The sequence below is a fragment of the Xiphias gladius genome, chromosome 20 (assembly GCF_016859285.1).
Source record: "Xiphias gladius isolate SHS-SW01 ecotype Sanya breed wild chromosome 20, ASM1685928v1, whole genome shotgun sequence".
NCBI lineage: Eukaryota > Metazoa > Chordata > Actinopteri > Istiophoriformes > Xiphiidae > Xiphias > Xiphias gladius.
The window spans coordinates 11,434,675-11,460,500 of record NC_053419.1 but is presented as its reverse complement, the minus strand read 5'-3'; the positions used below and the strand labels follow the sequence as shown (position 1 = coordinate 11,460,500).

At 41.0% G+C, this 25,826-nt stretch overlaps 2 protein-coding genes across 2 annotated transcripts in view; one reads left to right on the top strand and one right to left on the bottom strand.

The window, feature by feature from the left end:
• Positions 1-13,339, bottom strand: part of dbh (dopamine beta-hydroxylase (dopamine beta-monooxygenase)) — a 17,596-nt gene extending 4,257 nt beyond the window's left edge. Inside the window, exons 1-7 of the mRNA XM_040157433.1 lie at positions 12,971-13,339; positions 8,639-8,785; positions 6,947-7,204; positions 6,347-6,523; positions 3,092-3,194; positions 1,850-2,016; positions 1,488-1,631 (exon numbers count right to left, since the gene is read on the bottom strand). Of these exons, the coding sequence (XP_040013367.1) occupies positions 1,488-1,631; positions 1,850-2,016; positions 3,092-3,194; positions 6,347-6,523; positions 6,947-7,204; positions 8,639-8,785; positions 12,971-13,339 (1,365 nt within the window). The remainder of the gene's footprint in view (positions 1-1,487; positions 1,632-1,849; positions 2,017-3,091; positions 3,195-6,346; positions 6,524-6,946; positions 7,205-8,638; positions 8,786-12,970) is intronic.
• Positions 1-22,286, top strand: part of sardh (sarcosine dehydrogenase) — a 66,425-nt gene extending 44,139 nt beyond the window's left edge. Inside the window, exon 23 of the transcript XR_005709683.1 lies at positions 22,201-22,286. The gene's annotated coding sequence lies outside the window, so the exon portion shown is untranslated. The remainder of the gene's footprint in view (positions 1-22,200) is intronic.
• The last annotated feature ends 3,540 nt before the right edge of the window (positions 22,287-25,826 follow it).

Below are 25,826 nucleotides of genomic sequence, written 5' to 3'. Positions count from 1 at the left end.
TCTCAACAATGTTAATGTTGTTGTTTGTCAGTTTCGATGTTGAGTTGATGGACAGGAGGGTTTTTGCTTTGTTGTCTTGTGGACGGAGAATACACCGTGCTACACCTGATGAGGCCCAAATTCACGAGTCATAGAAGACCTCCAACTTTCTATAAAATACAGGCAGGTCAGCAAATTGACGTTGGGTAAAGACGCAAGTAATCCGTGGTAGCCTAGCTATGTAGGTGTTCAGTCAAAAGTTGTAAAAGTATGTATATGGTGTGTATTTTTAGTATCAACACTTGCAAAAATGTTTCTTTTTATTTAAATTACCCCCTGCATTAGTAACCAAATGGCCAAAGTGAGTTATATTAGCCAAAGGGAGAAACACAGTGATGCAAATGTGGGCTAAGGCAAATTATGCTTCAATTATTCTTCAGTAAAATGTATGTTAAAGAACATATCTAGAGATAATCTTATATTTAATCTTATATTATACTGTATATTTTTCTTATTGTCAGCAAACCCCATGAAAAGACCAAAAACCAAGTATGAATTGATCCTGCTTAAAAAATATTGTCTGCGTAGCCAGTTCTTGTTGTAGCTTATCCCTCTATCATAGAGCTGAGTTGATGTCCAAAAACTATTTAAAACACATCAGTGAGCCAAAGCGTTGCACTGATATGTTCCTTCATTACGATGAACAGGGGCTCCTGTCGTTTATTTTGAGTCAGTCCCACGCACACAGTCCTGCTGCCACAAATACTAATTGGAGCACCACAGGTATATCCGTCCACCGCTGGAAATAGTCTACAACAAAGGCACTACTTACTCCTGTCTGAGTAGCATTTGCTAGAAACTACAGTGCCCAGCTGTTTTACGGAATTATTAAGCCTTTTTAAAGACATTTGTTAGCAGTTTCAAAAATATATGTCTTTGACAGCAACCAGTGGGCACACATTGTTGGTTTTCGTCTTTTAATGGGATTTGTTGAGGATAAGAGGAATATAGAAAAATGGCCGTCTGACACTGTAATATTTTAGCTTTTCACGGCATGTGTAGTACAACCTCTTTTTGCCTACAACTACTGAACAACTAACAATCACAATGCCAGTCCCTTTGCCCAAGTCATAAATAATATGAAACATCTTGTCTGTAACAAGTCCACTACTGAGTATCAAGCATTTGCTTGTAATATTCAGCTTATGTATAATGTATATAGCTAATATAGGTCACCCAATGCAAAATGAAAGACTATGTCTAATAAGACTTTATTGTAATGAAAAGATTTTTATTTCAAAGGTGCAGTAGCCAACAGCCAGCGTCAGTATTCATTTCTCAGTGATTTTTTTTTTTTGAGGATAATCTTTGTCCCAGTGGCACACAGCTCAGAGTGGTGCGAAATGACACTCACTTTTATCCAATCTATTACAATATAATATACAATGCACAAAGGCAGGTCTCTGCACTGAGTTCCTCTGGGTAAACTGAGCCCTGCTGTCGCTCACCTGGTAGTGTGTACTGAAGTGCGGGTCCTCCTGTACCACCTCCAGCTCTTTGCCTCCCCTCACCAAAACTGTCCTCACCCCACGTCCCGCCAGGTGGGTGTGCAGCTGGGATGCAAATATATAGATTCCACCTGGAGGCAAAGCCTAGATAGACAAACAGGCAGACAAACAAACAGAGAAACAGACTTTTTTTTTTTTTTTTTTTTTAGGTCAAGCTCTAACCAAGATTTTTGTGCGCTAGTGGCAAAAAACTTAAAATATGCGGCACCCTGGCTAAAATATTCTTACACATTAATATTCTCAACATTTGAACATTTGAACCGTAAATAATGTAGTAAATGATGGAGATTTTGTATACATACAGTCTGGGTACACTTGGAGGTGCAGTACCCACTGAGGTAGAAGGAGTGTTGTTCGGGTGGGATAGCCATGACGGGAGTATAAACGAGGCCCAGCTCCATGATCCCTGCGTCGTACTGCCTCAGGCTGGGGGTGTAGTGCAACCGTATCCCAGATGAGTCACGACGGCCTGCATGTAGTGTGTCATGGAATGTTAAAAATATGTAACATACAGTCTGCTTACAAGTAGACAGCCAGACGTGCCAGCCAGAATTATTTTTGCACTCAACTATTCTACAAAGAATGTGAGTGAATGAATAATCAGTTCATTTCAGGTCCTGTTCATCTCCTAGAGAGCAACAAATTTAAGATTATTTAGGGGAGAGGATTATAGTGTCACAGAAAAATTTCACAGGCTTAATGAGTTTGTAATATGTCCTCTCCATCTGGTCCTTGTCAGCACACATGCTGCCACGTTTTGAATCATCTGGCGTTTATCTTGCATAGACCAGCAAAGACAGCATTACAGTTGTTAAGCCTGCTAAGGAAAAAAAAAGTCACTGTAGCCTGGTAAAATTCCTAAGATGTTAAGGGGTGTTTTTGGTCATATTTCGGAAATGGGTTTAAAAATTCACATCAAGGAGCTGCCCTGGTGGCCTAGAGGTTTAATTCACAACGTCTCGGATAAAGTCCAGCTGGGGACCTTTTTTTGCATGTCTTCCACATCTCACTCCTCTCATTTCTTGTCAAAAATACTTCAAATCAATCACTGAGCGCACTAGTGTTGCTATTATTGGGGCTTGATTTTTCGTGTCAGGAATCTTAAGTTGTTGCAAAGCCTTAGCTCTATCTCTCTCCAGCTACAGGAAAGTTTGAAGGAAGAGATAAGAGGATATACAAAATCTTAACAGAAAACAACCCAAGAAAAATGTGCAAAGAATTAGAATTAGTAGGAAATGTGCATATTGTAAGGTCAGATCAGGATAAGAAAAGCAAAGTCTGTAGTGACTTTTACAGGTGAGATCAAAAGGTATATCTGGGAAAATTTTAAATGAATTGCTCTGCTGAAGATAAGCCCTGGGCTCCTGGGGCAAGATACAGAGAATCTGGCTGCTTCTGTGTGTGTGTGTGTGTGTGTGTGTGTGTGTGTGTGTGTGTGTGTGTGTGTGTGTGTGTGTGTGTGTGTAAGAAAGAGGGATCTGAAGACAGAGTGCATGTGTGTGTGTGTGTGTGTGTGTGTGTGTTTGCATGTGTACTGTATGTACCAGATATAAGGAGAGGGTTGTGGTAATGGACCTCCAGGCGAAGGAACCTTGAGGATCCTGGTCCACCAATAGGCAGCCCTGCATCAGGAGGATAGTAGAAAGCCTGCAAGCAAACACACACACATTTGGGACTCGAATAATTCATTATTCCTCCTAATTTATGCAGAGCTGCTTTGAAATTGTAGCAAAGACTCCTCATGTATCTTACAGATGATTTGGAGCCGTTGAGTAAAAACATTTTGAGACTTAATATCCTCACAATATGCACAACTTGTCGTTTGTTGATCTATACTGAATGATCATGTACTGATTATATACTGAAGCACTGTATAGAGATAGAAGTAATAGATGTCAGAGTTGGGGAGCCACTTGCGGAGTTTGACAGTGTTTTGTTGAAAGGAACCTAAGTATAATCACAACATGGGACTCTAAAGGGCCAGTGTCCCAAGGCAAAATCATATTAAAATATCTCAAATTTTTAGGATGGAGCTGAACAAAACGTTTTCTTCTTTGTTTCTTTCATGTTTTGGGGTTTTTTGGGTTTTTTTGCATCCTGGCTCATTTTGTTCAAGGCAGTCATTATTGGATCATGACAAAAAGAAGTCACCCCGTGCAAAGCTGTACCACCTTAAGTGCTGAAAGACATATATCTGGCCCCTCCAAAGTTTTGACAGGTGTTTCTCAAACTTCCAGAAGAGAGAATTTCATTTCACACTCAGTAGGATGTCTTAAAATTCAATTGCTGCCTTCTGCAATCCACTTCAAACCAGTCCTCGAGCCTCTGTCGGATGTGTTCCTCCGTCAAAGTGGTATATCTAAGGAATCACTATCATATCAGTCTTATTCACTTTCTTGTCCATACTGCAGGGATAATAGATAGCCTAGCTCTGAAAATATCAAGATGCCTGCTCATGAACACCAAATCGCTCACAGAATTTGAAATTGTAACAGCAACAGACTGTAAGACTGAGAAGGAGTTTTTAAACTGATTATGATACAGAAACCTGAACAATGACACACAGCTTTAAATCACTTCAGTCTGTGCATTAGCCATGTTCCTTGTTTTGAACCTTCAGTTTTGTTTTGTTTGTTTTTTTTCTTTTTTGTTTTTTTTAGGCTTTTTGGATGTATGAGCTGGCTCAAAAAATGTCTATCGATTATTTTTACACCGAGAACGGTGGTGTTCTCATACGGATGCACCCTCTGGGATGGCGGTTGAACTGGTGAGGTATGTTTTCTTTCACTTGCCTTTTCACTCCTTGTGGTGATTCTGAAGTGTTCTGCTTATCATCATAAGAAAATCCTTTTTGAGTCACTGCTGGCCCCATGGGTGTCAAACCTCCATGCTGTTATCAAGGAATCTTGTTTTAATCCTGATTCATCATCTGTGTCTTCACCTATTTCTGAGAGAGGTCAACCTCAAGCCACGTCTGCTGATACAGTTTGTAACCGAAGAAAGAGCAGTTTTATTTAATCTCGCTTTAACGTATAACGGTAAAATCCTTAGAGGCTTGCTTTCTTTCCTACACACACACACACACTTCTTTTCCCCTGGTGCTGGCCTCTCTGACAGCGTCATACATTATTGTTTCTCTCCTCTTTCAAACTTCTTAACTCTATTTTCCTCTTTTTCTCTTGAGCTTTTGCGAGGCCACGTCTCCCTTCTGAAAACGGTGCGCTGGCGGGGAGAATGGAACAACACCATTTAGAGGTGATGAAAGAGGCCTGAATATTTCCCACCTAATCTTGTCTTCACAGCTCTAAGCTCACAGAAGGCATCCTGCTTGTTTTTGTTTGGCTGGCAGATAATCCAATCAGAGAGGGGCCAGGCTGGCTGTGATACAGCGGAGAGCAGAGCAGAGCAGAGAAATATGGTGACAGGCTCACCGTTCCCTGTCCTCTTTGCTCTATGTGATTAGCCGGCTACTTGCTTACTTGCTTGGTCAGCCGGCTCTTTGGTAGCCATAGTATTTAACTGGGATGTTTTAATGCCTGATAGATGACTGACTGAATGACTAGTTGCCTGACTAGTTCACAAGAGGAAACAGGTGCACTTCTCCCACGCTGAACAATTTCAGTTGGGAGCTTGTAACTGCGACATACTTGTTTGAAACTGTCCTCCCCTGAAAGACGACCCCATAGGGCATCTGTCCAAGCAGCTTCTTACGACCCATAGTTAAATTTCACTGTTGGGAGACAGTAATATTTATTGCCGGAGCAAAGGAGGAGGTCAGATGACCTTGTCGTTTTTGTGCCTAACTAATGACGACGAAGGTCTGGCACTGATGCTGCCGGGAAGAGCCCGAATTATTGAAGTGCTCCTATGGGTTGCACAAGAGTGTGGGGACAAAGGACCGTGGAATGGGCACTGCAAATTAGCTTAGACTATGAATGCTGTGGTATTTGACACTGGTTCATGCTATATACCATGTCTCTATACAAATAAACCTAAGATAAATAAAAATGTTCATATGTGATTTTGTCAGTTAACTGTTTACTTATCTTTTGTGTAAATTTGATTTTGCTGCATGATAATCTACAGTAAGTACATGAAAATTTAAAAAAAAATTAAAATTTAATTAAATTTAAGAAGGTAATTAAGATAATTAAGAAGCTTTCTGTACACTGCCAGGAATAAAACTGCATTGGTGTGTGGCTATGGCCCTGCTGATTGGTTAAGTTGGTTAGTCAGTTAGTTAAGTTTCTAATTGGCAGAAAGCTTCAAAAAGAATACATCCATGATGTAACCCTTTGTCCTTCAGTACTTCACCAGTGTACATGCGTATGTGGACTCATTCATGTTCATGTGTGTATCTGAGTGGCCATGTAAGCAGGTTTGTGAATATTTGCATGTGAGTGGACTGTCTCTTAACAGACTTGTGCTGCGTGTGGGATCATCTTTAAAAGGTTTTCTGCTTGCAGTTCTAGGCTTGGATATTAATCTTGTAGGAGTTTTTGTTTACCTCTGATAGTAGATTCAAGGACTGGATCAAAATCAAACTTTATTCCAACCCTCTATTTCAATTATTTTTATTAGGCACCTGTTATGTGTATTAAAAAACTTGACTATGCATATGTTTATTCTCCTTACTCTGATGGCTTTTCTGTTTGTGTGTGTAGGTGCTCATCTATTTTCATGCTTTTACTAATTTGAGTCTTAAATCTTAAAAAAAAAAAAAAAAAAAAGTCATTGGAGAGTCCTTATAAAGGTAGAAGTAAAAGGATGTATTTTTTTAAGGATGTTTCCCATCATACCTCAGCACCCATAGCCCACGCAGCTAACACATGGCGGCAGAAGTTGAGCTTGCCCGGCTTCATCTTGTCATCACAGGAGCCGCTGTACTCTGGAACGTTGCTGATATCCGGAGAACATTCAAACACCTCTATGTGATGCACGATGGCCTCGTTTCCTGGAGTTATCACTGACTCATACTGACAGAAACACAGTGAAAAAGAGAAGTGTTTTTCTATGTGTTTTTACTGCAAACAAGTATGTCAATTTAAATTTAAAATATTAATTAATTAAAAGCAACACACTATGAAATACCATTACATATCTTATCCTATTGTATGTTTTACACTGGATCTGTTCACATTTCGTCACAGTAAATATACCGGATCTGTTTCTCTGGAAAAAAAATAAGTTTGTGAGGTAACATGTTGAGATTTACATTTACTTTTGTTTATGTTTTTTCTTTCTAACCATGACACTGCAGCTCATGTGTCCTTTGGCCCAGCTGGCAGACGAGGAGCAGTAATAGCTACCTGTGCACAAATCTCCATCTAAAAACACCCACTCCACTGTGTGTACATAAACTCTATGTTAAGTGATTCCAGTTTTAGAGGCATTTGTACCATAACAATGTGGTTCTTGGGCATGTTTTCAGGCATCTTGTAGATGAAGCACCAGTAGGTGGTCTCTTGAGTTGGTATGATGACATTTGGCGCCACGACATCTAGTGTCTGCACATCTGGAGACAGGGTGGGTGACGGCGTGTCGGGGCGCAGCATCAGCACTCTCTGTACCCCTGTGTGGATCCGGGACAGGTTCAGCTGCTCCAGCGAGGCAAGTGGTTGATCCAAGAAGCCATAGATGATATGCACAGTTCCCTCCTGACCAATCAAAACAGTAAGAAAAGAAAGGAGGTTTGATTTCTACAGTGCAGAACATGAACAGCAAGGCTGTGTATTTTAAATTCATAGTCTCTCATGACTCCTATTTGGCTGAAATACCTACTATGGCAAACACAGGGAACTTTTCATTATGTTGTCATAGCAATGTGCGTCGGTTTTGTGTCTGCAACTTAGTTGTCTAATGCGGCACCATGGAAACCATAATCATGATAATGAATGCTTCAGTGGAATTGTGCCGACCATTCCAACTTTCTGAGTATTTTATGTCTAAACCTGAAAGCATTAGCGCTTGGTGATCAGTCTCAATGCTTTTTTTATTCGTACCAAATACAGCAATAAATAAAAAATATCATTAAAATGCAGACACACACCTTCCCACTCACACATGGGTACATGTAAAGTGCAAATACACTGTGTTGTACTTTAGGCTACACACATGCGTTAACTCAAACACCCTCTTTCCCACCACCCCCCCCATGTTATCTTCTACTTCTCGCCACCTGTTAACTCTCAGGTTCACTCAGTTCAGGATTGACAGACTTTTTTGTGGCTTGAGGCCGTGTGCAACATATAAAGTGGGCTTGCCCCTTCATGTGGGCTTGGGTAGAATGGAGGGGTAACATCGATGTAGAAAATAACTCAAACATCATTTGCATAGCACCTTTCAAGTGCATTTCAAGGTGCTTTACAGGTGATAAATTAATAAGACTAATAAGCAGGAAGATAAACAATAATACAGTGGGAGACTACTGCTGCAGGAAGAGAATTACCTGATGCCTTAGCCAGTAATGTTAACAAAACAAGAGCTAATTGCTAGAATTAGAATGTCCACCAGATCGTCCTCTATATATATATATATATATATATATATAGGATTCTTCAGTCAACGGGTCCAGAGCCACGTTTGCCCCGGCAGTTTACACAGCTCATACAATGTGAGCAAACTTGATGTGAGAAAAGCAGAACAAAGTCACAACTACAATGGGGTCTAAAAGTCTGAGACCACTTTCCCATGTGAAAATGGTTTCAGAACTTTTGACTCCACTGTATATCAACTGTGTCCTTTAGTAGTTAGAATACCTTTTCGTCATTATTTATCAAATTTTGCAAACTAATGGTGCTGCAAAAAAGTGGATTTTTTTTTAAGGTGAAAAAGGAGAGACAGAGGCCAAACCAATTTTTCCTAAGCAGTGCACACTTGCAGAACCTAAATGCATAAATAAACCAACCAAGCAAAAAAAAGCACCTCTCATTCAGGTTCACCTGAGTATCCCATAGAAAACACTATTGCCGTTGCTATTAACAAGTCCAAAAAACTATTTATATTAACTCACACTATGAAGCCCATAGACCCACATTCTCCTCCCCTGATGTGTACACAGACACACACACTGTGAAACAAAGACTGCCCACCTCAATGACGTAGTCTCTGGGATCACAGGTACTGAATGGTCTTTTGAAGAGCAGGTAGAATCCATCAGGTTTCTGTTTGGCTTTGATCAACTCGTAGTCCTGCTGGCTGTCCATTGAAATGTGACCCTCGCTGTCGCTCCATGCATCCTCAAGGAAAAGACACACACAATAAGACAAATCCAATCTATAAATATAATAAACACCAAATAGACACAACAAAACAAAACATTTAACAGCATGTTATTGTGTTTCATTTATCACATTTAGTCATGATTTCAAGGTGGACAATATTAGACTATGGATGTTTTGAGAAACAGTTGAAGGAAATTGCCTTGGCTTTCTGTAGCAGATCTATTACCATGGTAGTGGTTGATGGAGTGAAACCAAGGGAAACCAAGTTTCCTTTAGTTTTACCAAGAGAAACTCACTATTCAACCATTACTTAATACATTTCAGGGGAGCTGTGATTCCATGCAAACAAGGCTGGAGAGTAAGTTCAGATACAAATTTTTCAAATAAAACCGGAGTAAAAAAAAAAAAAAAGGCCAGTAATTGAGTTATGCAGAAAAATGTTTGACGAATGGGGAATGGTCAATGAGACACAAAGGAAAGCTTTTTGCTGAGATCTCACTGGTCAAATAACCAACCAGAGCAGAAATAATGTTACCACTGTGTGTTTATTTTTAAAATTACCACAAATTTACACAATTTTAGTGGATTGTTTGACAGTGGATTGGGAAAGATTTAATAGAAAGAAATTAGTGTGGCGTACCATGTTGCGAAACCTTCCTAACCCGGTGTACAAGATTCTATTTCTCTGCCAGGAGGCTCTGCAACAGCTCAGTCTATCTGCTTCTTTTATGTTTCTCACATTCATATCTGTCCAGAATAGCAACTAAGATCGCTCTTTTTATTTCTGTCTCCCTCTCTGTCCCTCTTATATAACTGTTCTGCACAAACTGCAAAGATTTTGAAGCCAACAATTTTGAAATACATACAGTATATATAAATCTAAAAAAAAAAAAAATGTGGGCAGTATACAGTATTTATTATGTGTGTTACATGCCTGTGAGGAGAATACATGACCTCAGTAGATAACTGCGAGACAGTCACATCGTGATTATTTGATTCAAAAAACGTTAAGTTCTAGCAAGTTCTCCTTCATCTGAACTTCAAGGGATAGTAATACAAAGAGGGAATTTCATACTGAAAGGTCCTGAACTTGAGTTGTGGTTTCCAAAGGGAGGTACAAGTACCACATAAATGTGCTTCAACTCACACCTAACCAAAGAGAAGAAAGAGAGAAAAGAAAAGAAAAACTTCAATCTGTATATGTCTGGTTGAATCCCATGGCTCAAAAGGGATTTTAGGAATCCCTGAACTACAGAGCATATCTAAAATGTGCCTGGATTTTTGAGAAGCAACGTGTGTGTGTGTGTGTCTGGGTGTGTGTCTGTGTGTGTGTGTGTCTGTGTGTGTGTCTGTGTGTGTGTTTGAGAGAGAAGAGAGAGCTATGACTGTAGTACAGCAGTGACCTTTCTTATTCTGGAAATTTTGATCTCCTGAGGGAAGAGAGACAACAAGGGGAAAAGGAGAGTCAGCTTGCAGGGAGGAGATCAATTTAACAGGAAAATACTTTACAATGTGAGTGTTACATTATGATGGTTAGATTCTAAACTGCAGGGATGTGGTACACAGGGATTTGGGTAACTAAAGGGAAGCAGGGCTGAAATTATGTGGAAATTAAGGCGAGGATCACAGCTACTGTTCATGTCAATGTATACCATGTATTGTTCTCCTCCCTTCTGCACTTACAATGAGGAGTTTTTGCTTATAAAAATACTTACCTCAAAACTGAAAAAAACATGCCCAAATCCACAAATATATACATTGTTTATCATAATATGACTTGTCTATGAGGATTGACCTCAGAGGTAGTTTCGTTTGTCACTGACCTAACTTGTCAGTGAGAAACAGCCTTCGTGTGTGAGTGTGTGTTTTCTGTCTTTAGAGGGACCTCCAGAGTCCTGCTTGATCCCTCTGAGCCCAGATTGATTCTTGATTCAGATTGATTTTTTTTTATCCCATGAATATCATGCAGCATTAAAAGAAATAGTACTCCATCACCCAATACCATGGTGACAGATCTGCTACAGTAAACCATGAAGACATGATGTCTTTCTCGATAACTAGTCATCTAGCTTTGGATGTTAAAGTTGAATATTTAAAATACGGTAATAGTTGGTTAAAATGTTAATATTAGTTTGCCATTACTTACTTTTTTTTAGACATATTAGTGTCTGTATGTTAATTTTGCGTTCTACATTTTGTGATATTTTAACATTACTTGGGTGGAGACTTCAAATAAACCAACTGGGTTTTCTGCCTCTCCCTGCTCTGTATGTGATTTGTTATCTTTGTCATTTTTGTCGTTTTTTTTAAATTGTGCAAAAATAAATAAAACTAACCTAAAAACTAAAAAAAAAGTAATACATTTTTGGTAGAGGATATCTGCAACAGCCCCAACTTGCATCTTTCCATACATTGAGAGTCAAGGTCAAGGTAATCTTTATTATCCCTGAGGGGCATTTGCATAGCCTGCAGTAAATAAATACAGTAAATACAGTCATCCACACACACCAACCTACACTCACTCAGTCTGCCCTTTTCTACAGCAGTTCATGAATATGCATATGTTACCTGCAAATATCAAATAAGAGGAAAAGCTCTGCTTCTTTTAGGTTTTATCTGCACAAAAACAATTAAATACATAAGAAACTATGGCAGACACATAATGCAGACAAGATTTAAAAAAGACCCACTGGCAGAACTGTTACAGTAGTCATTAATGCAACCGTACTAATATTACCCCCTTATAACTTCTTATCTATTTTTTTCTATTTTTTTTCCTGTGGGTCTTGCAGTATACAGTTCATACAGCAGTTAATGTAAATTTGAATTTATTTTGTGGTGTAATGTCCTTTATGGATGTCTACTGTGATGATGGTCATAATTGTAAGAATGTTAACATTATATATTGAGTAGTTTAAAATGTCCTTATTTCTAGGCATTGATGGGAGGAATTACTTAACACTGAGTGCATTGCTTGTAGCTGTGAGTGATTGCTCTGCAGTGCGGAGCAATTCACCTGTGGGAAAAAAAGAGTGACGTGATAAACAATATTTTGGCTGCTATCACAGCTCTGTTGTTCAGGTTTATAGCCGTCATTAAAAAAGAACAAGTTGGACTTTGGAAGCTGTCCCTGTGTTTTATTTAAATCATGACCTGAAATTAACCCTTACCTTCTTTCTGAACTGTAATAGGCAGATCATTGTGGTGAAACCACACACCCTAAAATGTTAAAATGTTAATTCCTTATTTGCTAATGGCTTTCGCCAAAGTTATGTAGATTGTACAAACCAAAAGCTAATCCTGTTGAAACAGGTACCTAAAGGTTCCAATGTCTTTCATCTCATTCATGTACAAACATTTCCCAACCAATCAGACGTTGGTAGATACAGTCTCAGTTTTTATAATAAGAATGTGATACCCACAGACAAAGTACATCGAAAAGGTTTCTCCAAAGAAGAATGAGAATTGATACTGCATCATTTTTTAAATGCAGCGAATTAGTATTCACAGTGCTTACTGTTTCTTCTTAATATTTCCACATGAACCTTATTGCAATACTAAAACAATGGACAGAAATGCAAATGAAAAGGAAGGTAAATTGAATTTTTGTAGCAAGATAAATGGTTTTTCCAGGAAAAACAATTATCAGCAATTTGAGTTGGGATTGTTAAAAAGGCTTGTGTGTGGCAAAATGAAAATGAGGCATTTTACACATCTTAATCAGCACAGGATTCAATTTTTAAATGCTAATGTCTGCTAATGATTCCCAGATGAACTTTAGCTATTAGTGCAGTTTGAGTGATTTCCAATTAGCAGGGGCCGATAACATCCTTTGTGACTATGTGATCACGAAGCAAGCCGTCCGCTGGCTCCTTGTGCAAAAACACCATTCTCACGCCCTTGGGAGCCACAGACAGATGAGGAACACTAGGAAAGAGGGAAACCTCCACTCCTTGTAGACTTTCATCTCTGACTTTAATCCCTGTGCATTTATGAATTTGACAAGTGAACATAGAGAAATTTTTTAAGAGTGAGGAGGACTTTTTTACACTTTCTGTTTAGAAACCTGCTTGACATCCATATCTTTTTAGAGGCAAGCTTTGTGTCAGTCAGACTCTTTATAAATTCAACACAAATTCTTTTAAGTTCAGTCATTTGAAAACAGATTATACAGATAACACACGTCCCAGGTTTGCTTACCCCAAAGTAGCTCTTAGTCCCAGTATCCCACAGCACTACCAGGTCAGCGTTGGTCAGCTCCCCCCGGTCAGACATCCCCAGGACCACGCCGTATCTGGGCTCTGCAACCCTCAGACCCATGTAAATCTCCTGGTTGGCGTAGCTGATGTTCCAAGACAGTTGGAGCTCCCCGCGTGGATCAAGGGGCACACGGAAGGGCATGGGGAGAGGTGGGAGAGGGCTAGAGCGGTGTGATTTGAGGGTGGCAATATCGACAGCATTGTTGGGTGCCTGGTACGAAGCCACCAAGATGACCATTAGAGCAGCCAGGGCAGTGAAGTACATGATAGTGACATCCTGAAGGCGAAGGTTCCTATTAAAGATCCTCATAATGATGGATCTCAATCAGCTTTAGTGTATTGGTGGACAGATTCCCTTTTTTGTCTTCACTTGTTTGGTCTCAACAATCAGAGTTGATTTTGGAGTTCAATCCAATAAATTGTGAGGACAATTTTTCTCCTATGCTGTTGTAATAATGCTGTAGTTCTGTATAAGCTGTAATTCTCCAAACTCACTGGTCTTATTTGCCTTGTCAGCTCCGCTCTTCTTTTTTGGCCACAGCAGACTCAGTACCTCCCTTCCAGTGATCAGGTCAGGTCGTTTATTCTTTTTTTCCCATGTTCTCTGTCCTCTCAGGCCCTCATTTTTTGAAAAGTTGGACTTTCTTTTGAGTATCACTAACTTTCCAGTCGTTAGGTTTTTCCTTTTCCAAGCTCTTGTGGGTATTCTGTTTCCTCTGAGCAACTGTTCTGTCTATCTCTCTGTCTTTTCTCCCTCCAACTGGTTTTAAGAGACTCCTCCCTTCTGAGTTGTCTGTTTTTATCCAGCCTAATGGTATTACATTGTTGAGGAAAATTGGATTGTATTCTTTAAGCCCTGGGGTCAACCATGATTCTGCACATCTGCCAGTCCCTAATTGATCCAAATTCAGCCATGGACATCATCACAATCAGTTTCAAGTAACTAAACTTTATTGTTCGCTCCATCTCTGTCTTTTTTGGTTTGGTGAGCATGCATCATACATTTCCTTGTAAATTTCCTAAATAAAGTATTCCGAAAACTATAGATCTCACCTGGATTTTTCTATATTTAATTCAAAGTGGATTTAGGGGGCAGCAAGCACTTGTGGAGGTGTAAACAAGACTTTAATGCATTAGGACCTTTCCTTAAGCCACCACCTAAGGCTGCAGAAGACCTAATCAAACTGTCAATTATGGGTTTCAAAAGCAAGAGTGACACATTCAGGTTGGTTTAAAAGGTTAGTACAGCCTCCGTGGAAATGTGTGTGTGCTTTTGTCTGTCTGTGTGTTTGCATTTGGTGAAAAACAGGTGAGTTACAGTGGACAAATGGATTTTGGCAAGAAAAATCAAGAGAAATGAAATACTGCTCTTTGGCCTTTGCCATCCTTCCATCCTTCCATCCATCCATCCATCCATCCATATTCTGTCGCTTATCTGAGGTTGGGTCACGGTGGCATCAGGTTAAACAAGGTAGCCCAGAAGTCCCTCTCCCCACCAGTGTTTCCCACTTCCTCCTCGGGGTCCTAAGGCGTTCCCAGCCAAGATTATATATATAATCTCTCCAGCATGTTCGGGGTCTCCTACCTGCTTGACTTGCCCAGAACACCTCCAATGGAAGGCACCCTAATCAGATGCCTGAACCACGTCAACTGGCTCCTTTCGGCACTAAAGAGCAGCAACTTGACTCCGAGCTTCCTTCAGATGTCAGAGCTCCTTACCCTCTCTAAGGCTGAGCCCAGCTACCCTGCAGAGGAAACTCATTTCAGCTATCTCATGCTTTGGTCACTGCCCAAAGCTCATGACCTTAGGTGAGGGTCGGAATGTAGATCGACTGGTAAATCAAAAGCTTTGTGTTTCAGCTCAGCTCCCTTTTCACCGCAGCGGTTCAGTACAACGCCCGCTTTAATACTAACACCACACCAATCCGCCTGTCAATCTCCCACACCATCCTATCCTCACTCATGAACAAGACCCTGAGATACTTAAACTCCTTCACTTGGGGCAGAAACTCCATCCCAACCCAAAGACAGCAATCCATCCTTTTCCAGCAGAGAACCTGGCCTTCTCCAAGTTCACAAAGCACATGTAGACTGGATGGGCCAACTCCCATGACCCCTGGAGTTGTCTTGCAAGGGTAAAGAGTTGGTCCATTCTTCAACGGCCAGGGCATAAGCTTTCCCCAAGGGGTTGAGCAGTGTGATACCCCAATAATTCGATTACACCCTCCAGCGCCCTTTTTAAATGAATGGGAATCACCATCACGGTCTACCAGTCCACAGGCACTGTCCCAAACGTCCATGTGACTTTAAAGAGGCATGTCAGCCAAGAAATTCCAATGATGTCCAGATTCTTTAGCATCTCAGGGCAAATTTCATCCACTTCCTGTTCCTTGCCACTGAGGAGGTGCTAAACTACCTCAGAGACCTCTGGTAGAGAAAGGAGTGAGGGTCTCCCCGAATCTTCAAACTCTGTCTCCTCCTCAGAGGACATATTGCTTGGGTTCAGGAGTTCCTCAAAGTGTTCCTTACGCAGCCCGACAATATCTGCAGTCCGATTCAGCAGTTCCCCTCCCCTGCTGAAAACAGCCTGGACCAAGCCCTGCTTTTCCTTTCTAAAGACACCAGATGGTTTGCCAGAGCTTCCTTGAGGTGAACCAAAAGTCCTTCTCAATGGTGTCCGTGACTGCTACAGCCTTTTTGCTCTGCAAGTACCTTTCTGCTGCTTCAGAAGACCCCTGGGCCAGCCAGGCCTAAAAGGCCTCCTCCTTCAGCTTGACAACCTTCCTCACCACCGGTGTCCAAAAGTGGGCACTGACAACCTTCCAACCACAACCCCTAACAGCCACATCCACAATGGAGGCTTTGAACATGGCCCATTCGGATTCCATGACCCCAACCTCACCTGGGATGCATGCAAAGTTTTTACCAGGGATGGGAGTTGAAGACCTCACTGACAGGGGCCTCTGCCAGAAGTTCCCAGTTCACCTTCGCTACACATTTGGGTTTGCCAGGTCTTCCGGCTGCCTCCCCCACAATCTGATCCAACTCAATAACAGGTGGTGTACAGTTGACAGCTCTGCTCCTCTCTTTACCCGAGTGTCCAAGCCATATGGCCGCAGATTAAATGACACAACCACAAAGTCGATCATTTCTATTTTAGGCCTAAGGTGTTCTGGTACAAAGTATACTTTTGAACCACCTTATGCTCAAACATGGTGTTTTTTATGGCTAATCTAGCACAGAAGACATACAACAAAACACCACTTAGGATCAGATCAGGCAGGCTATTCCCCCCAGTCACCTCACGCAAGGTTTCTCCGTTGTTGCCCACAGGAGCATAAAGTCTTTCTTTTTCAAGAAGTCACTTTCTTGCCATGAGTTAAAAGAAATAGTCCTGCACGTATTCCCCTGAAACACCACAAGTTTTTGTTTTTACATTTCATTTTTTGTACAGATTAGACAAACAACATGTTAATTAGTGAGCCTTAGAGGCTTTTTTTTTGCCTTTAAGGTTACTGTATGGTCACATTACATTTCTGGTATACACATATTCGCTCTATTCACTGCTACTGAAGCCTGAACGGCGGACATATGCAAGTATGGGCTTCCAGTTTGCTGCTTCTGGCACCAGTGGATTTGCAGGTCGGAGTTCACCTTCTTCAACTTTGACCGAGCAGATGTGCTTGGTTGGCCAACAGAAACACACGAATGGACAAGTTATTATTCAAGTTTGTTAATTCAAAATGTTTAGTACAATGTCACCAAACCAGACTACAAAGTAAAGTTGCTCTCACAAACTGTTTATAGTTTTCTATGCTCTGAGCAATATTTGTCAACAGTATTGCCTACAACCGAAACAGTATTACCTTTTTGGACAGCAATTACCATACAGAGGACATTCGGTTTAATTTTATTCCCAACAACCGAATTTTTATCTGCAATTCTCCATATATAGTGTATCTGATAACAACAAATTTTTGTTGTGTACTGTAGCGCTACATAAAGCAGACAAAATTAAATACAGGGGTAAAATCAACAAAGCAAAATTAAGCCATCATAAAATAAAAATCTATAATTTTTAGCTAAGGGTGGTCATACATGTACAACAGCGAGTACATGGACACACTGCAGGTTTAATTTCATCTGATCATCTCTGCAGCTGAATTCACTGATGAGTTCTTTTTCTCTACCTGAGGGAGAGTGCTTATCAGCTGTTGGAGTCTTTGGTTGGAATGAAAATCTGCAGACTGTTGTCCTGCCACCCCCCTTAGAAAAGAAAGTAACAAGACATTAAGCACAAACACATACAAAAAAAATTCATAGGTCAATCAGTGCACATGAGTTACAAGAGGATAATTAAAGTTGATTTGAGTCATGGGAACATGGGAACAAAACTAAGCACACCTGAGAATCAACTTCACATCATGTTCCAGTGATGTACAGGTGTGGTCCAACCTTTAACATCACTGTTGAGTGTGGTTCCAGGTACAACAAAGTACTCTTCAGATCAAATACATCATCCAATTTACAAGAAATGTAACCTCGTTTGCACATCAGTTCTGCACATCTCTTTTCATGTCCTATTTTATAGGGATGATTCAATAAATTTCAAGTTCCTGTGAATTCCAAGGAAAGTTCATCATTAAATGAGCTGCAGGGGGAATGGAAATTCGGTGTGTGTTGGATTAAATTTTGCAAATGACGTCAAACCATTGAATCCTTTTTCTGGAAGAGGCTCATGAAGAGAAAGGTTTGGATTTGAGCAGAAAACAGAAAGGCATAGACTGGTATCACATTGGTTAATGTAATAAAGACCATTAGTCCCTGAGGCAAACAGAGATCTGTGTGTCTTTCTAATGTCTCTGGCCTTCGTGTGAGGCTCAGTAATCTTCTCTCTCTCTATTTGTCTCTGTAGCTGTACAACAATTGTTCCTTTTTATCTTTTACACCATCACATTTCTACCTCTATACAAGCCTGTCTTCCCTCTGTCACACTGTTCTCTATTACTGCCGATCACCTGCTCTCTCACTCTCTTCCTGCCTTGCCATTTCTCTTACATGCACACTTATCTTACTGCTGCTGCTCCTGATGTGTCAGCAAACACAAATGAGACGTGACGCCTCAAAGTTGGCTGTGAACCGGAGGGAAAGACTGAGAGGAGAGAAGGGGCTAGAATGGGAGACGGGTGGGGAAGAACAGATTTAGGGAGAGAATGATGGGCCTTTGTGTATTCATGTCTGTGGGTGTGTTTATGGAAAAAGCCTGGGGGTATATGTGACATTATCCTGTCTAGAACAATCCAGATATTGCCCCCAAAACCTTCGCATGATGCATTGCTTTCATTCTGGGACAAGCATTTGCATGGACACACAGACAGCTAAATAGTTAGGAATTTATGCTCCAAATGATCCATAGCTTATTAACATGGTGTATACATTTTGTCCAAGTGTTACTGTGTTCTGTTGCATTTAGGGTGTTTGCAGTTTAATATATGTATAATATAATGCAATACTATCAATTAGTACTGCAGCATGTTCATCTTTTACAAACACTGCATCAGAGATACATTATTTTGATTTAGTTCAGAGGTAATTTTAGAGACCTGTGTCCTATCAATTATTGTCAGGTTTGCCATATACTGTATATTGCCCCCTTATTTACATAGAAGTGGGACAAAGTAACATTCCAGTAACAGCTTTCAATAAAATTATTTCAATACAAACAGAAGCTACAACCTCAATAATTAGGCGACTGTTGACTAAACAACTTTCTGATATAGTCTCAAACAAGTTTCACAAAAAGCATGGCTGGATTAACCTGATAGGTGGCTCAAGGGCTAAAATTTCCTGCCAGGCCCCTATTGAAGCCCCAACCCCCACTTCTGGCCCTCTGTGCACTATATATGTATGTCATTATATGACCAGAGATGCAGAGACCAACCAGTATTCCTCCAGAAATAAAAGTACCCCAGTTAGTTTGCAGTAATTTGATTGAATGAAATTTAATCAAATAAAATTTAATCAAATAAAATTTTATTAAATAAAAATTCATTTAGAAATATGCACCACACAACTTTTGTTATTAAAAGGTCTGGATTTTAACACAAGACCCCTATATAAGAGTAAAGTCACAAATGCAATATAATACCATATTTCCATCATGCTTTCTACATTGTTTTCCAGTGTTTGAGGTTCAACTGTAGCTCTTTTAATGACATGTGCCAAATTATTCTGCAAGAATTGGCTCCACCCACTGTTTATCTTGATGAACCAACTCCTAATATTTGTATAACAGCATTAATTTGTTTTGGGTTTTTTTGTTGGTTTTTTTTTTTTGCCAGTTTTATGGAAATTTGGTAAAATTTTGTGATACATTTGGGTGGAGAGCTGGATATATCCTGATAAAAATGTAGGTTCTTTCTTGAGTTGATGTTGTACTTAAATGAGCCTATGTAACATTTGCTGAGCACCAGCCATTATGGCTACAAGTTACAATTATAGGATAAAGGTAATGGTGTGTAAATGACTGATGCCAGTTACACAGAAATATCTAAAGTTTGCTACCAATAGCTGATATAGTCACCATGGGTACTGGTTATACCAGACCAAGTAAAGCTGTAACAACCAAACCCCAGAGTGTATTGACCTGAGCAAGGGTGTGTTTTATCGCTTAGGATTCCACAAGAAACACTGTGTTATTTCTTCTTTCTTAAGTTGCATGGTCTCACTTTACAGTAGGTGGTGCAAATTCCTTACAAGTTTGCAAATATTCAAAGCAACTAAACCGACATGCAGTGAACCTGCATGTTTGAATCTTATTTTACATTGAGCAAAAAAGAATAAAAACTGTGAATATGAGGTGAGCTGACCCTTAGCCACTCTGGCATACCTCACCCTGCTTGCATGTGTGCACACACATACACACACACACAGAAAGAGAGAGAAAGAGAAATGGATAATAACATAACATAACTCACCTCGACATGACCAATCCAAACATCTCATTCTCTCCTACTATAAATATTTCAACGCCGCACACTCTCAAAATGCATTAATCTCCACTTCTGTGAGTTTGAATAATGAATGCAATAAAACTCACACTGCTACTCTTAACGTTGCCTGAAACTGCCCCTCGTCTGATCTAATGGGAGAGGCGTTTTAGGGGTGGATTGGATAATTAGAGGAGACAATGAGAGAAGAATGTGAAGAGAGGAGAAAGGAGAGAGATAGAGAGACAGAGGAAGGAAAAACGTGGCGAAACAGTTCGGGTTCGGAGGCTGACAAGAGGGGAATACTGTGGCATAAAGAGAAGCACAGGGATCACATGGATCGCATGACAGGGGGCAACAAGTTGGACATAGTCATTCACATCCATGGATGGATTTCTATTATGTCCTATATTCAGGAGGTGGAGTGATAGAGGCAGAGTGAAAGGACGTGAGAGAAAGGGACGTACAAAGAGAGAAAAATGATTCCTCAGCGACGGTTGTGTCCGTTGTCCTAATAGAATTTAATTAATGCTTTGTTCCAGACAGAGGGCCATTTTATTTTTCCACCTTGGCTGAACCTTTGAGGAGGACAGATGTAATTTTTTAATTATCTTTATAGAGTTGGCTGTCATGTGTGCATGTACTTTGGGTGATTAACTGCTTTCACTGTGAGTGGGAAGTTTAATGAATCCACTCTAAATGCTGCAGCAGCTTCTGGTTTCCAGCGTAATAGGAGGACATGGTGAACGTTGACTTTCAGGTTTAGGCTATAGTAGGCTGTGTGATGGTTGCTGGTGATATATTGTACATGCAAAGTTTGTCTAAGGACACCCAAAGAGACACACACACACACACACACACACACTCCCTCTCTCTATTTCTTCGCTCCAGTGCTCTTGGTCTTGTGCTGATGACTTTTTGACATGTTATCATGCCAAAACGTCATGATAACATTTAAAAGTGGAAAGAGTACTTTGAAATTGTACTCAAGTAAAAGAACTATTACTTTAAAGAAATTTTACTCAAGTATAAGTAAAATTACCTGTGTAAAAATGCACTCAGATAAAAGTACAAAGTAAGTCAGTTAGAATTTACTCTGAGTAAACGTTACAGCGTTACATGTTTAAAACCTGGAAGAGGAGGGGTAAAACTGTTATATGGTGATAATGATGATCTATGATAAAAACTATTAAATTAAAGAACATCTTGAGGCTACCAGGCATATATGCATTTGTATTTCAAAGCATATACGCCATTCCAAGGTGAGAACCGCACCAAAAGCAACCAATGAATTCGAGTCAGGCACTTTGCAGCCTGTGCACGCAACAAATATAGACTCAGTTGGCAGTTTATTAGGTACACCTAGCTGAAACCTATGCAGTCCAATACCCCAGTCCTGCAGTAAATCCTCCCTTCAAGAAGGTTATAAGGTTCAGTTTTAAGACTCCACAGCGGCCGCAGCCCACATACACAGACAAAATGTTGCTAGGCAACGCAGTAATTGCTGATGCTCTCCCCTGTACAGTGAGTTGCAACAATCGTTCATTTGTTGCACACACCTGTCTGAACGTCGGTCTGTGAGTCCTGTGCACCGTGGAGTCCTCCACCATCTGCTCTAAATCCAACTGCTCTGCCAGTTGATTCTCAGTGTATAAGACAGCCCGTCCACTCAGCTTCTCTGGCTTCACTGCGCTCCTCCAAGTTTTCACTGAGCTGAATGAGCTCTGCAGTCAGAACAGGGCGTTGTTGCTTACTGTTTTTTGTTTGTTTGTTTGTTTGTCGTTTTATCTAGTTATTTACTTTGTTTTATTTAATGACATACGTTTTTTCATTTCATTATTGTACTGTATTATCCCTGAGAACTTGGCAATATTGTTCACCTGATATTCATGCCCGTAAAGCATGCTGAATTTAACTGAATTGAATTGAACTGAACTGAATATCAAAAGCAGCAGAAAGGTGGTTTCACACACCTCACTGATGGTAGAAGTGAAGGTACAAGTCCAAGCTGAAGGACCCACCTTCAGTATTTTAGCATTTAGCGTTTAGCCAGACCCAGCATGCACCTGCTGGTCACGCAACATGACAGGTGTGTGTTTGTTTTTTAAAATCTCTATCGAAGTAATGCTTATCTTAACCATGGCTGCATAATGACACTTTCTTCATTTTATTGCATATTTAGACCCGGCCCAGGTGCGGACGCACCCCTCGCACCCCCTGACCCTGGGTCAGTGGATGTAAACATCTGGAACACGCATGCAAACCGTGAGCTGAGAGCGGCTCCTCTCTGAAAACGGAGCTCTGCCCTCCAGCGGCCACGGGCCACGGTGCTGCAGACTCACCAGCTGCTTCCTCCCCGCTGCAGATGCTGACCGGGCTCTTTTCATTTGTTGCCCTCTCACACGGTTAATCATGACTTTGTCATGTGACTTTCGTTTTTACTCTGTAACGAGTTTGACGCTGAAGGTAACGAAGAGCAATACTTGAAGTTAAAAAAAATACTCAGAGTGAAATTATTAATTTTTTTAAAATATAATCTAAAAAGTAAGAGTAGTTTACACAGAAAACGACTTCGTTACAGTAACGAGCGTGAATGTAACTCGTTACTCTCACCCCTGCGTGTCATAATGAATGTAGACGTGTAAATTTTCGCCTGTGCATCTTATGAGCGCTTCAAAAAAAAAAAAAAAAAAAAAAAATTGACGTAATGAAATGTTCTCGCCACATCCCCATCATCCTAATAAAAAGCTCAGCAGCTCAGCAGCCTTGCACGTCTTTTAAGTCCCCACACAGCTCACAGACTCCTGCGTGGAAATCAAAAGGGACCTCATACGGCATCTTCTCCCTGTGTGTTTTGTTTTTTTTCTCTTTTCTTTTTTCATCTCCCCCTCTCTCTCTCTCCCTCTCTCTCTTGCACCCATAGCCAATCTGGGTCTGTGACTAAAGCGCCATCTCCCAGGCTGCACACTCCAGGCTGCATTTACTCAGCGGGTCTGCGGGAGCTGAGAGCCACCCCCTGGATTTGAAGCGCATTCTGCTCGTCTCCGCGAAGTGCCGGACGCCGCTCCGCGGGAATCAGCGATGACACGGAGGTCCAGCGGCCGTGCATCTCATATACAGTAGCCTGTATTTTCTGGGGCTAGCCAGCTGCAGACTCCTTGTAGCCCTAGGGCGACTGGCCAGCTCGCTCTTCGCCAAAACATGGGACGCAATGAGAGAAACACACGGGAGAGGGAAGAGACAGATAACTAGGCTGATAGGGAGAACACAAAGGGAAGCGTGCAGATAAAAATCCCCGCGGAACCTGGACCCGCACCACAACAAATATCTGACCTCGACCTCCTCGGACGGTTGTTGAAATGGAGATGTCGAGATTTTCTGTCATCCCGTCTCCTCCTCCAACACACATGCTGCCGAGGCTGATGGTGGTGGTGATGATGATGATGATGATGATGATGTTTGCGTAGGAGTGCTTTATTTTGCTGGCAGCTTTGGTTAACCAGTCTCTACTGTTCAAACAACTCCAGACAAGCGGTGGATGGAACTGTGTGTGTTTGACTGGCTGCCTGCTCCAAACACAGATTCCAGAGATATCAATATTTTTAAAAGGGCCTATTAATATTATTAATATTATTATTGGAGTCCGGCTCATTTGGTCGCCATCGGAGTTTTTTTTTTTTCAGTTTTTCTGTGAGTCTGGAATTGGACAGAAAATGTTTTGCATGCGAATGATAAGAATGTGTCGGGAAAAGTAGTCTAGACTCCGAGAATATTAACGTGGACATCTTTGCAAAAGGAAGAATCTGCTGTTTTGCCTCTTCTTTTTTTTTTTCTAAATTATCAGTTAAACCCCGGCGGGGTTTATTTTGACTTAAGTCGAGCCCCTTCTCCTCTTCGATAACGGGCATTCCGGCGTTTTGCTGATTACTTCAGCGACACTGGGGACTTTTTTTTTTTTTTCTTCTTTTTTCATTGGTCTCATTATTCAGTGACTGAGGTCGACACAAACCAAAAGCAGCAGAGGTCGGGACCTGAGCCCCGAGGAGCCACCACCTACCCTCGATGTGACCCGGTGAATTCCTCTTATCTCTGAAGGTAAAATTCCTCAACCTTTAAAAAAAAAAAAAAAAAAAACGAAGGTTCGTCTGGTGCTGCATTCGCTCGTCCTCTTGTTGGATTTCTAAACTGGTTTTAATTGCAGCAAAACAGATGGATCTGCTTGTCAAGTCATGCATGCACTGGCGAGCGTCAGAGCTGAGAAGTTGGCTGTGGGCTGCATGTTAGAAAACAGATATGATTCAATTCGGAGGTAGATAGAGAGACAGAGGGATCGATAGATAGATGTTTGGGCTGAAAAGCAGAGCTCTCCGCGAGTTTCTCATTTCAGCACCATGGACAGAACCGCGCTTGTCTTACGGAGAAATCTGCTTTATTTCTCCCTATTTCACCCAGAACATGTATAATTGATTCAATCCATATACCCAGCATTCAGTACAGTCTACATGTAACAGAGTGTGTTTCTAGAAGCCTTAACTGAAACATGGTCAAGATGCACCGGTGGGGAGGTAGGTTGAAGGAACAGAGGCAGATATGCAACCAGCCAGACTGATAGATTGGAAAGACAAGGCAAAGGAGAGGGAGAGGTTCAGTGCTTCTGTATGACAGACTTGCTGGCTGGCCGGCTTGCCACATGCTGACAAAAAAGCACGGCTCGTGAGCCAGAGCTACTGTCACCAACTGTTAGCCTTGGTCACGTCCGAACTGTTTGCTTCAGATATTTTTAGGTAGGGTGGAAATGCATCTCAGGCAGCGTTAAGGCCGTGCAGCACTGGACGCGGTTAAAATGACAAAATGTTTTAGGCAAGGAGCAACCCACCACCTGCTGGGCATTTTGGAAACACTGTGGTGGATGAAGTAATGGCTAACCAGCTCAAATGGGAACCCACAAGTGTAGCCAGGAAGATTAAATTGCAGCTACTGTTTTTAGATTTGATAAGAGGAAATGGTTGCTGCCTCTAAAATCAGCAGGAACTTAATGATCTGGATCAGTAAATTGGGACCCAAAAGGGAAAGGGATAATTTGCACAACCTACATTATCTTAATGGAGAGAAATACCTAACGCCTGACTCATTTTTGATCACTCCTTACCTCTGTAGTTTATGTGTCATAAAAGTGATGGGGAATGGTTATGTCATAAACCTCCCCTCCTCTTGGTATTGTAGTGGAGGGATGGACCTTAAAAGTCCTGGCAAAACCCGAGTGTTTGCTACTAAACACGCTATTTCCTACTGCCCAGACTCGAAAATAACAAGGTTTGAAAATATCATTACAAAGTAATGAGGCATCTCTACCTGTTAGAGTGTCAAATCTCCCAAGTGCTGTGTGACAGTCCAAATTTCAGCCTTGGCTCAGGCTCTAGTGTGTCTGCTTAAACTACCCAAGCAGGAATAATTTTCATTCATCTCTACTGTGCTTGTGTATCACCAGAAGTGATTTCGGAGCTACTGATCACCATAACTCAACCCACCCAAACGCCTGTGAGATATTTTGGAGCTCTCCACCATCATCATCAAAACACCAAGTGAAGGAAGATCTTTGGGAAGGGTGATGTTCATCCCTCCAGTAGAGTTACAGGGAGGCTCTGGAGGCTTGTGGAGGCCCAACAGCATTCTAACATGCTTAATGTATGTTTTTCCTTTAATTTGCCAGAGGGAAGGAGGACTGCCAGTTACACACTTACGTAGCTTGATACCTACCTCTGTTGTATATGTTGTTCATTTAGCTACAGTGAATTCAGTTAGATGTCA